The sequence below is a fragment of the Manis javanica genome, chromosome 11 (assembly GCF_040802235.1).
Source record: "Manis javanica isolate MJ-LG chromosome 11, MJ_LKY, whole genome shotgun sequence".
NCBI lineage: Eukaryota > Metazoa > Chordata > Mammalia > Pholidota > Manidae > Manis > Manis javanica.
In genome coordinates this window covers 31,286,589-31,304,488 of record NC_133166.1, presented here as the reverse complement: position 1 = coordinate 31,304,488, position 17,900 = coordinate 31,286,589, and the positions used below count along the sequence as shown (strand labels likewise).

General features: G+C 44.9%; 2 protein-coding genes across 12 annotated transcripts in view; one reads left to right on the top strand and one right to left on the bottom strand.

The window, feature by feature from the left end:
* The window catches only part of AMPD3 (adenosine monophosphate deaminase 3), a 44,006-nt gene extending 36,673 nt beyond the window's left edge, over window positions 1-7,333 (bottom strand). For 2 of the 11 annotated variants that reach the window (XM_073216174.1, XM_017646082.3), the window contains exons 1-2: window positions 2,766-2,956; window positions 1,835-2,033 (exon numbers count right to left, since the gene is read on the bottom strand). In XM_073216174.1, coding sequence (XP_073072275.1) covers window positions 1,835-1,859 — 25 coding nt within the window. In that variant the 5' untranslated portion in view covers window positions 1,860-2,033; window positions 2,766-2,956. Of the gene's footprint in view, window positions 1-1,834; window positions 2,034-2,765; window positions 2,957-6,307; window positions 6,329-6,958; window positions 7,100-7,198 lie in introns of those variants that run through there. The other 9 variants (XM_037026322.2, XM_037026321.2, XM_073216175.1 and 6 more) reach the window with 8 other exon arrangements.
* On the top strand, window positions 4,024-16,609 carry LOC108387733 (uncharacterized). The gene is made up of 3 exons (XM_037026364.2): window positions 4,024-4,045; window positions 6,276-7,158; window positions 12,773-16,609. Exons 1-3 carry the CDS (start codon window positions 4,024-4,026, stop codon window positions 12,840-12,842), a joined length of 975 nt encoding a protein of 324 aa, XP_036882259.2. The 3' UTR covers window positions 12,843-16,609.
* The last annotated feature ends 1,291 nt before the right edge of the window (window positions 16,610-17,900 follow it).

Here is a 17,900-nt window from a genome sequence, read left to right as displayed (position 1 = left end):
CAGAGCTGACTGGAGGTTGCATGCCCTGATAGCAGAGAGAAGGGAAAGCTGGAAATCATCAGAGCAGAGGCTGGGAGAAAACCGTGGTGGGAGGAAAATGGAGAAACAGACACAGAACTAGACCCAGGAGGACCTGTTAAGTAAGAACAAAACTGGATCACCACCCACACCCTCTAAGGCCAGAAGTCAAGTACAACATTCCAAAACCTCACATCTCAGAAGTAGAAATCAAACAGGCCCAGGCAAGGGGTAGCAAATGCCTAAAGCATCTATACCATTTGACAGAAATAAAGCTCCCTTCTAGAAATTGCTTTCTAAAAAAGGAATCTAAAGGAGGGGAAATACACAAAGATGTTGACCTGAACTCTATATAAATAGCTTTAAAATATCCAAATTAGAGCATACTCACTTAAGCAATCAAATTTATAATTATGAGGATAGTGCAATCATAAAAAAAATAGCTGCAATAAATGAAAAAATTAATACGTAAAACTATACCCAGGCTTTGATTAGAATGATATGAAAATGCATCCCCTTATAAATAAGGGCTGCAAGAGAGACACACACTCCAATGACCAGATGGCAGGATTGCCTTGTGTGAGGCAATACTTGATCTTGATCACTGATGATGTTATAATGTCATTTTAACAAACACAGAAAGGATAGAATGAAAAGGAACAGACTTAAGAGTTTATAAAAAGAAAGAACAATAGGAAAACAAATCAAACTTCTACTTCCTGGGTTTTGGCAATTAGTCTTCTCCCGCCTAACCCACACCAGAGGCAGGCCGGTCCAAAGGGAATCATACCACTGAGATGCATCTCTGCATTTGCTCTTGCCCTGAGGGAAGCTGGAAGCTGCTCACCATCACATTCCTACCTCCTACCCCTTACCTCCACAAACACCCATGAGCCTGACCCAGCCACACTCCACTAGACCCCCTCAGAAATGGCCATGGGGGTATCCTCTGTGGCTGAAGGCTGTTAAGCCAGAGTCTGCTTTGTTTTTCCATGAAGCATTTTTTAGCCTGCTCAAGTCAACTACGCCTACTTTTCAGGATGCATCTTTCTACAAAAGATCTTTTTTTTCACCTTAAATAGCTTAAATCAACCTTTTCCCATGACAGGTCAATAGTTGCTACTAGTAAAGCAGGTCCCATGGACAGTTATTAAGGAGATAATGCATTCCATAGGCCCTCACCCCCGATTCACAAGAGACATCAAAGACTTAAGGATGACAGAGAAGCACTTCGCCATAGGCCCCTTTTTTACAGAACCCATATGAATCTCCTGAAGAACTACTACCAGTGTCTTAAATAATTGATAGAGTTTTGATCCATGCCTTGGTTGGACCAAGTACCCAGCTGGGGTACTGGCTAGATCAGTGGGTCTTAGAAGCCTGGTGTCTTCTGGACATCCAGTCCTGCCCACCCCACTCTCCAGAGTTTGTCTCTTTTCTCAGATCTACAGACACCTGCCTGCCAGGCCAGGAATGACGAGGAAAGCCCACTCTGCAGATGCCAAGCAGAGCTAAAGCTCCAGCTGCTTGTTGAAGCCTGGCTTTCAACCCTTTTTCACCAGGCTTGCAAGGCCTAACTACGAATTCACCGGCATCAGCCAGTGATATAGCTTATCTCGTTGTTACATACAACAGCCTCCAAAGAAGAAGTGTCCCAAAGTTAGAGAGCTGTAAAGTGCCACTAATTTCAACAAACTTTTCATTACCACAGCCCCTCCAGAAAGGAAGCACAGTACCATTTGAATCCCCTCCTTAAATAAATGAAACTGTTCCTTGCTCTTGCCAGACTCCCATCGTCAGAACCCACAACACAGACCTGAGACTGGCGATGGAGTCTCCATGGCTGATCCTGTAGATGCCACACAGGCGGTGCACTCCAGCTACTGGGAGGCTGAGCTGAGTCAGTGTAAGTGCAGCTAGCCAGGTCCTATCAGCAACTGCTGGGTGGGAGGTCTCTGCTTTGCATATCTGTGAGCAGCCGTGAGCAAGAGCAGGAAAAGTCTGGGCTAGAAATTCTGTGAACATGAAATGTAAGTGGAAAATTTCCGAGAGTCCTACAGGGCCCAGGTAATGCCAGTTACCCACAGCTGCTGCATCCTGAATTCAGTGTCCTGGCCCTGTTCACAGCCCTCTCCAGAGCAAGAAACAAGCCACGGCTGCTCCAACGCAACAGTACATTCAGACTTCCTGACCAGCCACAGAAGAGAAGCCACAGCTTCCCTCTAACATCCAGACCCCAGAGAGCTGGGCAGTTATGTACAATATCATCCCCTCTGCTGTTTCTGTCTTGAACCCCACTTCATGCTTGGCCTAGCAACCAGATTCATCTTATCAAGGGGATCCATCTGCCCTGCCTCCCCTCAGAAAGGCCCCAAAGCAAACCTCCTGAGGGTACCCCAGCACTGACAGGAGGAGCTCTGAGCCTAGTTGCTAAAGCCAAGCTCGCTCCTCCCTGCCTTCTCTAAAAGAGGGAAAGACTATGAACTGTTCTCTCCCTTCCCAGGAGAGGACAGAGACTCAGGAAGAGGGGAAGCCTCAGCCTGGAACAGGCTAGGATGAAAAGCTGGCATGTCTTGTCCCACTCCTTCCTCTCTTCCCTGAAAGAAGCTGACATCGCAGGTGACTGCGCAGCCCGACAGGCTCTACCAGTGCGTGAAAGCACGCACACATTCACATGCGCACACCCACAGAAAAGAAGTATGTCCTGCCTGACCCGGAGCCCACCCGCCCCATCCTCTCCTCCTTACTGCTGCTCACAGCTTCCAAACGGGCCTCCAGCTCAGAGAAGCCTCCTGAGCGTTGGCTGGACTCAGCCACCCTCCACCGGCAGCTGCCACGCTCCCTGGAGAAGGTGGAGCTGCCTCAGGGGACCCACAGAGGCAGTCCTCTAAAGGAAGCAGGGTGAATTAAGCAGCATCACAGGGTGCAAAGCTCCACTCTTCACCTGACTTTTAGGAGAAAGACAGTCCTGTGAGGGAAGGCTCAGAACAGACACATGGCCTCCCAGTGACTTAGACAAATGGTGTGCGTCTGGGAAATAACCATGAGCAAAATGGCTATTTCTGTGGTGCTGTTGAAATCCTGGGGAGAAGAGCCCAGAAAGGATGGGTCAGTTGTTTACCAGGAAGACTAGCTCTAGGCCTGACTTGGGCCTGAGTCACCTCTTCATGTCCAATAGTGAGGTTGTACCCTCCTGAGCCCACATAATAATAATTCCTATACTTACAGAGAAGGATTACAGGGTTGACATATGATCCTCAAGCTGCTGCTGGGCTTTAGCTACCCAGAGATTATGATCCACCTGTTCTCACAGCTGTTTCAATAATAGGCTTCAGGTCGTGGAATCAGCAGGCTACAAGCAACCCAGAAGGAGGGTAATACTTATTCATTAAATAATTAAATGGGCTTAAAAATACAGAGGAAAAAAATCCAAGCCCTTAGTACTGTTCTTCCAGAATGGAGGAGGGGTAAATGGTTTCTTCTGCTGGTGTGTTTGGGGGGATGGGGAGGTACAATGGAGGTTGCTTGTGAGCATCCTAACCTATGCATCTGAGAACCTACCTGGATCCAACCCACTGAGGGTATTTTATTCTGCACCTTTAACCAAACCATGTTACCAGACCTTAGTCTAAACAAGCATTTTCCATAGTGGTGTCTGTAGAACATAAAGGTCAAAAGGCTTGGAAAAATATTGCATACCATAGTCCCTTATTGGGATTCATGCACAATTCCTACTAGCACCCCAGAAGTGCTGAGGTAAGGAAAGCTACTTAATTTTGTTGAACTCAACACACTTATTTGACCCTCTGACCACGCCACCATAGGAAAAAACACCTATTAATATCCTGTGGCACAAGCTTTGGAAAATGCCTTGCACTTTGCGCCTTCATTTTCCAACCTAGAGAAAGCTGCCTTCCTGGAGCCCAGGTATGGGCGGGAGACCCATTGCATCAGGTCTGGACAGAGATGGGCCGTAGCCCTGCTAAGATGTCATAGGTTGGGACAATGGCCAAGGGTCCTGCTAGAGGTAAAGGGATAGAGTACCCTCCTGAACACAAACAGCTTAGCAAGAAACTGTGGCCCTGTCTCATGAGGTCAAGTTTTGCTCAGGACCTCACAATTCCACCTGGAGCGTAACACGTCACTGCTCCTCATGGCCTACAAGGCTCCTTGGGATGAGGAGCACTGGTCCCAAGCTCAAAGCCTTATTTCCCCTGTGAATGGACATTAAGGCAATCTATGATAACCAGGCCCAAAGCCTGCCTCCCCTGCTGAGGAGCCCAGACTACATTCACTTTTATTAGTTAAGTAACCCTTACAAACTCCAAAAGACAGGAAAGGCTGGAATCAAATCATGTCTCATCAACAAAGATACTACTCTCTGATCCCCTAAAAGAATGCTGTGGGCTTGCCTAGAGGGGTTCATTTTCCTTCTAGTTTCTGAGGTGTGCATGATTCACATGGGAGCTGGCAAAGGGGCTTCACCTGCTAAATATCAGTTGTATGACAGACCTTGTCCATCGCACTCACTATTATATCCCCATGCCTAGAACACAGTAGGCATCAATAAATATTTGCTCAATGAATGAATACATAAAATAATGAATGAGTGAATGAGCTAAGTGATGAATTTACCTAAGGCAATCTCAAGGGTCAGTACAGTGTATGATTAAGAATATGGACTCAAGCCAGACTGTCTAGGTTGGAATCCTGTTCCACCACTTAGTTGCATGACCTTGGGCAAGCTACTAAACTTCTCTGGTTCAGTTTTGTTCCCTATAAAATGTAGATAATAACAGTACTGACCTCATAGGTCAGTAATGATTATTAAATTAGCATATGTAAAGTGCTTGAAATAGTACCCAGCACATAGTATGTGCTTTATAAGTATTATCTATCAACATCATTGTCATCATGATATCAGGTAGAGAGAGAATACAACTGAGAAAATGAACATGAATTTTCATCATGATTCCTTTTACTCAACATTATTTATTGAGCATTATTATGCCAGGCACTTCCTCAAGCTCCTACCTGGGGGCAATCAGAAGGAAAGAATGTTTAAATGTAAAACCAGATCAAAAGGAGTAACTGTACATGCCAGCACTCCAGCCATGAGCCCATCCTCCTATGCCCTAGCCATGGTCTCCTGTCCTAGCTATGCAGCCAGCACACAGAAGAACTAAGAGATTAATATATTTGGGGAAAGATCCCAGAAGGTCAATGAGTAGGTTTAGGGGAGAAAAAGTATCTCCCTGCTGAGCCCTAAGGCTACATTTTACCTGCCAATGGTATTTTCAAGATCTGGAGTTGATTTTGAGGCCATTGAAGAATATTCACCCAATATAAGGACAAGAAAAACAGATCTCATGTCTCAAATAACTTCTTGCCCCAGCTGAGAGCCACTCCCCCTTATCCAGGATCTCAGAAGACTGAAGTTGGGTTGAGGGTGGGGCTGAGAGGTCCAAGAGTTTCCCAGCAACCCACCTATGCAAGCCCCATCGGTGATCTCAGACAGAGAAGCCCCATACCATCATCTTAAGGGCATGCTGGCCCTTCAGAGTTGAAGCCAGAATTGTAGCCAGGCGAGGCTAACTACTCCAAACCTGCTGACAGCTCTCCCAGAGGTGAAAGCTGACTGGGGCTCTGTCTGCCTGGCTCAATGGCTTGACTACCTCTCAGGATTGACACTTCACAGCCAGGGAAGGAATCTCTCCTGTGAGGGTTCCAGCTGCAGCAAGCTTTTCCCTGAAGATGGCCAAATGTTGGTCACCACATCCAAGGGGATAGCCAACAAAGACTCAGGACCATGCTAAAAATTCCTCCTAGTGCTTCCTGCTTTCACCCAACTCCTTCACTAATTGTCATCACCAAGCTTCCAGACACATACATACGAGGACCTAACAGTTTGGGGAAATAACACTCTAGTTAACAAGCCTCTCCTACTCCAGGGCCTATCAAAATTCACGCTTCTCCAGCCAAGACAAGCCATTAGCAGCTTCCCTGGCAAGGCAGCTACCAGGAAGTTCAAGGGCAGAAAGCAGACTGCCAAAGCTCATTTCACCTACCTTGCAGGGAGGGAGCCAGAGGGAAGGATGAGGGCCTCAAATGCCCCCATCACCCTGCCATCCTGTCCTTCCTCCTGTCTCCATGCCCGCATCTGGCCAGTCCTCAAACACCTGGAAACTTGTCTGACGCTTAAGCGACAGCAAGTCCCGCGTCCCTTGATTTCTCTAAACCTTGCTAATCCACTGTAGGCCACCAGGGAGCTGAGAGGCGGCTGGCTCACCTGAGGTCTCTGGAACCCAGGCCACCTCAGGGACAGGGGCAGGAGCACAGACAAGGGCCTGGGCAGGGATGCGCCCATGCCAGAGGCGCCGCCTCGGTGTGCTGGGAAGTCCAGGGCCAGGGTTCCGAGCCCAGGGCGTTCCGACTCCCGCCCTGGGCCGCGGGGGCCACGGGCCGCGGGCCCAAGGTCAGCAGCGCAGCGTTGCGCGCACTCGGGTTCGGCGGACAGGGCCATGCCGTGGGCCGGAAAGGCGCGGCCCGCAAGTCTGGAGCGCAGGTGGCGGCGCTGGGTCGCGCGCACAGAAAGCGCCGCGGAGGGGCGGCCCAGCACCTCAGCACCCTGGCGCTGGGCAGGGACCAGGCCGCGCCCCCCGCCCGCGCTCGACGGAGCTTGCGGGGCGGCAGGGGCGGGGTCAGCGTCCCGAGCGGGAGGTGCTGCGGCGGGTCGGCGCCCCAGACCCCGGGCGGCCCGGTGGAGGTGGGTCGACCCCCCAGGAAGAAGCTCGCCAGGCTCGCGCCGGCCCAGTCGGTGCCCTCCCTGGGCGTGCAGCCCGGGAGAGGCGAGCAGGCAGCAGAGGGGCGCGGGTCTGGCCGCAGCGCCGCGCAGGTCTGCGCCCCCGGCCGCCCGCCACCCAGGCCTGCCCGCCGCTACCTGAAGCGCCCCGGCCGCGCTGTCAACAGGAAACTTGAGAGCTCCAGGGGCGCGGCGGTCGCCCTGTCCCCGGGCCGGAAGCGCGCTCGCCGGCACCCGGGGTCAGGCTCTAGTCAGGCTCCTCGGACCTCGCCTCGGATACCACCCACCAGACCGCGAGAGCACAAATTTGCTCCTCCTCTGTCAGGACTTTCCCCAAGGTGAGATTCTGAGGTCACAGCCCCCGAACAGGTGACTTACCCCGTAGCTGACCGAACCTGGAAGCATCGGTTTTCTCCTGGGCGTCCGCCTGGTCCCTTGGATCACCTTCCTGCCCCTCCCAGCGCGCGCGCGCACACACACACACGCACACTCACTCTTCCAACGCTCTGCTCTCTGGCTTTTACACCCACCCTTCCAAGACCGACTGTCCTAGTTGCCAATAAAGGGGGTGCCTTGTAGCCCCTTACTCTCCTCTCCCCAGCATTTGAACCTGTTGACTACACCTTCCTTCCTGGAACGCTTGTACAGTTTGGGGAATTGGTGCCCACCGCCCCTTTCTCTCTCTCCAAATTTTCTATGTACCTGGGTCACTGCAGCTTCTCGGCCTCCACAACCTGGCTTTTCATTGTGTGTTCCCCTGGGGTCCCACCGTTGCCTGCCTCCGCTCTCATTCTGCTGGCCCACTCTGGGGATCTCACCCACTCCCATCGTTTTAACAGCTCTTGCCTGCTATTGACACATGAACCTCATCTCCAGCCCAGTTGGTGTATCCAACTTCCCGGGGCACCTCTCCACTCGAGGTTGTAGGCCCATGGAAACGTATCCAAACTCAGACTCCTAATTTCCTCCCAGGAAGTGCCAGAACTTGCTCCTATTTCCAGTCTTAATGACCCATAGCACCACCTCTTACTCCCCCAGGCCACACTTGGGAGCCACCTTGACTCTTACCCTTTTTCGTTCCTCATATCAAATTTGTCACCATGGAAGGAAGTGAATCTATTCATTAATGAGCACCCACTGTGTATCCTCATTGTGCCAACTGCTTTCACACAGTTGTCTCATTTAAGTACCAAGTTTTATTCTTTCTACTTGATAGCCTGATATTTAAAATTTCTTATTTATAAATGTTAGGCACATGCAACTATTATATGTTATAAGGCACACTAAAAACCATTGAAAGGGGTGGTAAAGATGAAACATTAACTTCAAATTACTTCATTTTTGATAAATAGTACAGTATACCACTTTCCTTTCAAAGTTATTAGCAAAACTCTGCTTAGTGAGAGCAACATGATTAAAAGTGGTTTAGATTAATCTTAGTTTAATATTTTATGAGACTAGAAAGTATGCTTTTAAGTTCAATTAATGTCAATACTTAGTCCTAATGGCTGTTATAGCCCCAAAAAAAGATATCACATAAAGATACATAGACCCAAATAGAAGAATTCTATCTTTGGTTACACTTCTTAGATCAAATTCTCACTGTTTAAATCCCATCTACCAATTTTGCAAATGTGAAATTCCACAATAAAACTCCTTTGTCCATGAAGCCCACGTTTCCAATGATGCTTTCATCAGTTGTTCTTGTGAATATTTTTAACAATGGGATTTTCTTAATTCTTGAAACTCTTCATTTGGGAGATAACAAAATAGATTTAAAAGAACACATCTTTATTTTGAAGATTGTGGCTATAACATTCCATATGGGTGACATGGACATACATCATTTTGGCATTAAAATCACGTGATGATGGAAACAGTTCCAAAGATCAATATTCAAAGTGCTTTCCCCATAACATGATTCTTTTAAAGAATGTTATATTCATAGCTAAAACAGCACCTTTACCTGAAAGGATACATTGTGTGTGTGCATGCACACGCGTGTGCATGCACACATGCACTTGTGACTGTCCCAAGCCAGCACATCAGAAGTCAGCAGATTTGGAATACTTACCTTTTTGTTAAGGAAACACGTCTTTAAATTCCACAGCTTTTAAGTTCTTTGCCTTGAGATAGTAAACCTTTGAGTAAGATAAAAGGTTTTCATCATCTCATTCTACATATCATTTTAAAGATTCTATTACATTTTAAGAACTTTTTCAAATTAACCTTATTACTTTATTGACATCCTCTAGTACTTTGTACTCTTCTAACTTCAACTTCTTTATTGTTGGAATTTGTAGATGAATGATGCAATAGATGAGTTTTATATGTAGTCCCTCCCTGCCCCTACCCCCACATTTTATATTCCACTTCAGCACATAAAAACCACAGCATGTTATACAAAATAAGCCATTCATACTGTAAACATCTTTCCTTTAGTAGATAAGAAGATCTATTCCTTTATAAATGCTGTCATTGAAAAGTATGGCAAAGACTTAGGGGAAGCTTGTTAGCAACTTGATTCCAGCCTACAGCCAACCTCCACAACACACTGTGGGTTCAGAAACGGGCCCTCACATCTTCAGCAATGTTTTCTCTCTGTTTTTCAACAGAATGTATTTTTCTTTTTTTTTGCTGCCATCTTTTCTCGGTACTAATTCAAACACTTTAACCATAATAGATAGAAGAGCGTATTTTTCTAACAATGGTGACTGACATTTTGCCTTTTACTATTAAGAATGAGAGATTTTACTCTAAACATGTTTATTATATTTAATAATAGTTCACACAAGGACACAACTAAGCATTGCATGACTTGGATTATCCCCCCCAGAACTGTAGAGGTTTGTCTTCATGCTCTGGGTATATAGAAGTTACATGTCTTGCTGATCATGATGGCATGTTTATATTATTATTAGCTAATTGCTCAAGTCTCAATATACCCTTAGGTTGGCTGCTAACTCTAGTGATACAGATCCATATTCCAATTAGTCTCTTTTATAAATCTGATCTTTTTTCTGTCCAACTTCCTTGTCGGAAACAGCGTTGTAATGGATCTTGTATGAGTGGTAGGAAATTGCCGTTTATCTGAGTTTGCTTTTGCTTGTACAACTCATATTATTTTCTATCCGGGGACTTATTTGCAGGAATCTTTTCAGACCACTTGTCCCTTTTGTGAGAATTAGTTTAGTTAAATGGTAGTTAGATGATATCACCTATCTACAACCTGGGATACAAGTAATTTATAATACCTCAGGGTTCATTTGAAAGCAACTGGAGCAGGGAGGGTACCACAGTCACTCCCTCCCCTGTATAGTAGAATCCCCTTGCTTCCCCTAAGGACCCCTCTACTATGATACATCCCGGACACAAGGGCTGAGTAACAGTGCCTGTATCAATCCATACAGTAAATATTGATAAATCCTAAATTCTTTATTTTTACACTAAAACATAAACCGAAGTCTTAATTTTTCTTTTACATCCAAATGGATCATCTTGCACACCCCACTTTGAAGACCACTGATTTAATCAATTCCTCCCATTTCCAGTTCAGTGTGGGTACCACCTAACCAGTGTCTGCCAGCACAGTCACCTCTCCCACCCCTCGCCCACTCCCCAGCAGCTCCTCCAGTCTCTGCTCCACCAGGGCAGGCACCCTGAGTCCTCTTCTCTCCTCCAATCTGCCTCGTGCTCCAGTCATTCAGACTTGAACGCTTTGGAGAGCACCAGGACCAGAGCTGCGGGTTACCTCCAACAGTGCTCTGATTCCTGAGACCACTGCGGGGACAGGGCTATTTAAGCATTTTGGGAAGCCCAGAGATGACTGGGGTCTGAGCACCTGCTCCTCACTCCCACTAATCCTCCCCTCTGGGTGATCATTCCACTGTGCACACACACAGCCAAGACAGGCATGGCAGCCTCCAAATACCCAATTGCTCTGTGTCCTCTTAAAATCACCAGGCTACGGAGGCCAGCTTCTACCCCCAGGAGACAATATAGAGGGGCTCTGCTTCTGAGAATTCTTGAGCCCAGCCTTATCAAATACAGCGTGGGTTCAAACCAGAGCACCTTGGGGCCTTCTACTCACTGAACAGATTGAAATAATAGCATATGGTCTGACAACAGAGCAGAAATAGGTTCATCAGGAGTGCATGGTGGCTGGAAGAAGAGCACCCAGGGCAGGGTTCCTTGCTCCAGGCATGGAAGGGCATGTGGTCTCAACTGGTACTGTGGCATGATGGGATGCAGCTGTCCCCCACATGCCCGTCCAATTCAAGGTTCAGTTCCCTTCCCAGGAATTCAGCTGCAGTGTAGTCAGTCAGCCCCAAGCAAGCTGGAATCTGATAGTGGGCATAGCAGTCTCCTTACATTTAACAGCTGGTTCCTTCTTTCTGAAATGGGTTTCGAACCTGAGCACTTTGAAAATTTGTGTGAATAAGAGCTGGGCCCTAGACCCAGAGCATGTGCAATCGGGATTGGAAATGGAGCTGTTGTGACAGAATGGAGAAAGCAGATGTCCTGGGCACCATGTCCAGGCCAGGATGGGAGAGGGGAGAGCTCAGGAGGAGGACTGGTGTGGTGACTGGGGACATTGGGCATAGAATCCCTCAGTCATTCCTCTCTGGACTGGAGGGAAGGAGGGTCAATGAATGTATTTGAAGCTTAGGCCCACAGCATATGGCCACAGAACACTCTGTAGTCAGGGGCCTCATGCAGCCCAAGACACACCTGTCTGCTGATAGGCACATGGTCTCTGTAGTTAAATTGAAGTCTGGGAATTAACAGTCCCCTTCCCCATCTAAGAATAGCTTGTTGTCTGTGACTTCCCTCCAGAACTCTGTACAAAACAATCCTGTTGCTCCACTCACCACTAGCTCATTCCCATGTTTGTATGTCATTCATACTGTCCAGAACTCCACTATCAGCCTAATCATTACACCATTTTGGTGACACTGCACAGTTGGACTTTATTAATAGATGGGAATCACAGCTTCAAACAGCCTTGCACATTTAACCCATTGTCTGAACTGCCCAAATAATCTCTCCCTTCATCTCTTGCTTTATCATTTGAAATTCAGCTGTCAAATTCTAGCATGACTGTAGCCCTCTAGAATTATTTCGGAGGGGCAAAAGGGAAGTGAGCAGAGTAGAGCCTCCAACTCTACTGTGACCTGTCTCCCAGAGATGCAGTCTTCCCCATTTCCCCCTACACATATACACACCCATTCCTCTTTGACCATATGCATTCCCAAGATCCCTCCTGGCTGCAGCTTCTAGCATTCCCTGTTCTAAGCTGTCCTCTTCCTGATCCATGGTTCAGAACTGCAACCATTTGCAATAGGGTCAAAGGCTGAACCAGGATCAAGAGTATATAGCTATCCTACCTATCACACGTCTGCTTCTCAATTGAGTATCAGAGTCCAGAAGGCTGACAACCATCAGGCTTTGACAGTACCATTGACACCCAATCCATCCTCAGCTCTGTGGATTCTACCACGGTCAGCTGGAGGAATGAGAGTGGCTTAAATTGCATCAGAGGGAAGCATAGGGATTTTTCCAGTTCCTGAATTCCTGTTACTTGAGAATAAGACTGTGATCTCTCTGAGGATAGTCATACCTCTGGGTGAGAGAGGAGGACTCTGTGTAGGAATTTGATTTGGGAATCAAAAATCAAAAAATTGTGATGGTTGCACAACATTATTAATGTAATTACTGCCACTGAATTATATACATAAAATGTGCATGTAGAATTGTACATGTTAAAATGGCAAATTGCATGTTCTCCATGTTTTACTACAATAAAAAAACTGTTGAAAGAACAAAAAAAATTTTTTAATTGAATTTTTTAAAAGACTTATTTCACAGTATCATTGTTTCTTTGCATCAACTGTGAACAGGCCCAGGGCAAAAAGCTCTTTACTAACTGTCTAACTGTCCCCAAACCTTCAGGCAAAGTGGTTTGAGAGGGAATCTGAGAGAACAAGAAGAAAGAGTTGTGTTCCACACTGGAAGGACCTGAGAAATAAAGGAGAACAGCTGCTGGACAAAAGAGGACCAGCTCATAACAAGGAATGAGAACCCAGAGGTCACCATGACACAGAAGCTTCACCCAGCAATCCTCAGAAATCTTGGACAGAACTCTGGGCAAGCCTTAAACATCTCAAAATAGACAGAAGTTCCCATAGCTCATGATTTGTCCAAAGGGTAAGTCTTTGAGAAAGAAACGAATCAGTTGGGAATCACTGGTATCTATCACCTGTCAACTTGTTCACAAAAGATAAACCCCAGTCAGTGGACCATTTGCATATTTCATGCCCATAGCACATTCCAGATAATCTCCACTTGAGCCAGATCAATTCCCAGTGATTTATGGCAAAGTTCAGATCTTTTCTAAATAAACATAGCAAAAGCTTTACCAAAATTACTATTCTGAAATGTATTACTTGGAATTAGGTTCAGCTGAGGGTAACAGAGACCTGAAATAACACTGAGATGAAACAAGAGAAAAGTTTCTTTCTCTCTTTCTTTCACTAAATAGTCCGGAGTTGGGAATCATGGGCACTTCACAAATCCTCAGACTCCTTCCAGCCACCAGTCTACTCTCCCTCTAGTATGACCCTCTTCTGCCATGCTTCATGAAGCAAGAAGGAGAAAGGATCATATGGTAGTTCTATTTCTAATTATTTGAGGAACCTCCATGCTATTTTTCATAGTGGTGGCACCATTTTGCATTGCCACAAAAAATGCACAAGCATTTCTCCACGTTCTTGCCAACTTGTTGTTTTTTGTTTTCTTGATAATAGCTATCCTATTATTGGATGTGGCATCAGATGTGAGGTGATACTTCATTGTGGTTCTGATTTGAATTTCCCTAATGATAAGTAATATTGAGCATCTTTTCATATACCTGTTGGCCTTTTGTTTGTCTTCACTGGAGAAGTGTCTATTAAAGTCTTCAGCCCACTTTTAAATCAGATTATTAGCTATTGAGTTGTATGGCTACATGATCCAGCAATCCCACTTCTGCATATATACCCCAAAGAATTGAAATCAAGATCTTGAAGAAATATTAGCATTCCCATGTTCATTGTAACACTATTCACAACAGCCAACATATGAATGCAACCTAAATGTCCATCAGTGGATGAATAGATAAAGAGAATGTTATGTATACTTATAATGGAATATTATTCAGTTTTTAAAAAGAAGGAAGTTCTGCAACATAGACAAATGTTACAGACATTATGCCAAGTGAAATAAGCCAATCACAGAAGGACAAATACTGCATGATTCCCCTTATATAATTTATCTAAATAGTCAAATTCACTCCTCGGGCAAGGGAAACAAAAGCAAAAATGAACAAGTGGGACTAAATTAAACTAAAAAGCTCTGTACAGCAAAGGACACCATCAGTAGAACAAAAAGGCATCTTACTGTATGGGAGAATATATTCATAAATGACATCTCTAATAAGGGGTTGACATTCAAAATATATAAAGAGCTCACGTGCCTCAACAACCAAAAAGCAAATAATCCAATTAAAAAATGGGCAGAGGATCCAAACAGGCACTTCTCCAAATCAGATGGCCAACAGACACATGAAAAGATGCTCCACATCACTAGTCATCAGAGAAATGCAAATTAAAACCACAATGATATATCACCTCACACCAGTTAGGATGGCCAACATCCAAAAGACAAGCAACAACAAATGCTGGCAAGGATGTGGAGAAAGAGGAACCCTCCTACACTGCTGGTGGGAATGTAAATTAGTTCCTCAAAAAACTAAAAATAGAAATACCATTTGACCAGGAATTCCACTCCTAGGAATTTACTGAAAGAAAACAAGATCCCAGATTCAAAAATACATATGCACCCCTATGTTTATCACAGAACTTTTTACAAAGCCAAGAAATGGAAGCAACCTAAGTGTCCATCAATAGATGAATGGATAAAGATGTGGTACATATACACAGTGGAATATTATTCAGCCATAAAAAGAAAACAAATCCTACCATTTGCAACAACATGGATGGAGCTAGAGGGTATTATGCTCAGTGAAATAAGCCAGGCGGAGAAAGACAAGTACCAAATGATTTCACTCATCTGTGGAGTTTAACAACAAAGCAAAAACTGAAGGAACAAAATAGCAGCAGACTCACAGAACCCAAGAATGGACTAACAGTTATCAAAGGGAAAGGGACTGGGGAGGGTTGGTGGGAAAGGAGGGATAAGGGGATTAAAGGGCATTATGATTAGCACACATAATATAGGGGGGCACAGGGAAGGAAGTATAGCGCAGAGAAGACAAATAGTGACTCTATAGCATCTTATTATGCTGATGGACTGTGACTGTAATGGGGTATGTGGTAGAGACTTGATTATAGGGGGGAATGTAGTAACCACAATGTTGTTCATGTGAAACCTGAACATAAGATTGTATATCAATGATAGCCTAATAAAAAAAATAGTCAAATTCATAGAAGCAAAGAATATATTGGTGGCTGCCAGGGGTTGGGGTAGAGGGATAAATGGAAAGTAACTACTCAATAGGTGTAAAATTTCAGTTAATGTGAGATGAATAAGTTCTAATAAACTGCAATTCAACATTGTGCCTATAGATAACAATACTGTATTGTAACCTTAAAAAAATCTGTTAAGAGAGTGGATCTCATGTTAAGTGTTCTTACCAAAGAAAGAAAGAAAAATGAAGACAGGAAGGAAGGAAAAATAGAAGGCAGGGGCATGTGCTGAATGCCTTTTAATGAAACCACCATATCATGTTTCCACTTATCTCCACTGGCCACGTCAAGCCACTCTGTAGCATCCCTGACCAAAGACATTGGTATTTCTTCTCTCACGTGTAACTCCAAGGCATAGCCTTCCTTCCCAAACATAACTGCTGTAAATTTTCATGATCAACTTGATTATATCATCAGGCCTAAAGTCTCACATCAAAAAAAGCAGAGAAAAATATCAACCGAGTGCAGTTCACATATCCTCACCCCCTCAGAACTTCTGTAAGTTGGTGTCCATGTACCATGATATTTCCATTGTGGTAGCAGCCACTCCAAGATCCATGACCTCTGAGTTAAGTGAAAGCCTTTTAGCAATTTCACGGAAATCAGAGGAGTTATTGCCCTCATGCTATCAGGACAGGGTTTACCTAACTAAAGTCTTCACTACCCGTCCACATGAAGTCCTTATGTCAGCAGTTACCATGCTGGTGTCACATGTTCCCATTAGAGCAGTGTCAGAAAAAGGTCTTTACCTGGAGAAATGTGGGCAAAACAGGCCCAAGGTTACCAGAGTTATATATTACAATTCACCTTTTCTTACTTGGAAAGCCAGTCTTAACTGACTCGCTTTCAAAGTCCTTTAGGCAGTCATCTGTGGAATAGCTACTGAGCATCTGGCAAGTGTCAGGCATTAAGTCCTAGAGCAACACTGGCAATCAGAGCACAGTTCTTGCCTTCATGGAGGTCATCAGCTAAGGAGCAAGACAGGACATTAATCAAATGACCACATGGAAACATGGCCTCCAACAGTGATAGTGCTGTGAAGGAAAAGTACAAGAGTTCTATCAGAGCAAAGCAAGAAAACCTCACCTCCTTCCAGGTGTGAGGAAGGAGAAGAAGGTTCCAGGCATTGGGAACAGCATGTGCAAAGACCCTGGGAAAATTTAGGGAAATAATATCTGAGTCATTTCCCCACAGACACACACACTTTATTTCTGTCTTGTTTTCAGGATTGCACATTCTATTAAGTTTACACAATAAAAGCTCAATTTCCAATGTGCATAAATTCTTTATTTTACTTAGGGAAGTATCACATGACCTGATAAATAAAACCAGATTTACTGCTCCAGGGTGGTGGTGTTTTTAAATTAACATTTCCAAATTTTGTCACTTTTCCAGCATTTACTAAATAATGACAAACCTGTTTTAAAATTCCAGTTCTGCATCTCACAAACATTCCTTCCATGTGAGTATATTCTGAAAGTCAGTAGAGAAGAATGTCCTTCTCCCCAGGCTGTTTTGTTAGCATCTTCATTTCTTCTGACAAAATTGTAGAGTGGCCCACTAGCGCCAGACCCTGTGCAGGCACTCCAGTGGACTCACTTTAATCAGTCATCCTCCCCCAGTGTGGGCTTCTGTTCTCCAGAGAGCAAGTGAAATAAGATCTGAGTGATGTTAGTGGTCCTGGGTCATGGTCTTATTCCAGTCTCCTGCCTCCTAATGCCCCCACCCTACCTCTGCTTCAGATTAGACCCAGCTAATCTCCACCTATCTCAAAGTGTTTGGTCTAAATGCATTGCCAAATTCCACTCCTACCAGGATCTCTGAAGTACATCAATTAAGTCATAATCTCTATCCTTACCTTTTGTGCTTTCCTCACACACCTCCCCTGCAAGGGTCCACCATTTAAACCCCTGTGCCTATCCTCCATATCCAGAGCTGGTTGCTGAGAACCAGAGTCCCAGGAGGCCTCCCAGAACCAGTAAAAGAATAGCTTGTAATCTTACTACACTTACTTATGGACAGTGACTGCAATGGGGTATTGGGGGGAACTTGATAATGGTGAATGTAATAACCACAATGTTTTTCTTGTGGAACCTTCGTAAGAGTGTATATCAATGATACCTTAATAAATAAATAAATAAGAATAGCTTGTATATCAATAAGGTCCCAGCAGCAAATAGAGGGTACATTCATATTAGAATAATTAATTGAATAGATAATTTAGTAGGGGGACACATTAGAATAATTGATTTAATAGATAATTTAAAAGAGAGACTATTGACAAAGATGTGGGACAGGTGTAGGAAACCACAAGGATTTGTACAATGATTAAGGGCTAGTAACATCAAGATGTTACCTGTCTGAACCTAAAAGGACAAGGCAAAGAGCAGCTGCACTGATTCCATGGTAGGCTTCCAATAAAGCCAGATGCCAAATGATCTTATTTGTCTCGTGTTATCTGGACAACTCCCTTGATCCTGCTAGGCCCGCTTTCTCACAGCCTTATCTATCTCTCCAGTCCCCTGACTCAACCCCTATGCAGGGGTTCCTCTTAA

Coding starts and splice junctions, on each gene's coding strand:
- LOC108387733 (XM_037026364.2), top strand. CDS start 4,024: ATGGCCAAGGGTCCTGCTAGAG. Junction 4,046..6,275: donor GGCCAAGGGTCCTGCTAGAG/GTAAAGGGATAG, acceptor AATCCACTGTAG/GCCACCAGGGAGCTGAGAGG. Junction 7,159..12,772: donor CTGTCAGGACTTTCCCCAAG/GTGAGATTCTGA, acceptor CCAAACCTTCAG/GCAAAGTGGTTTGAGAGGGA.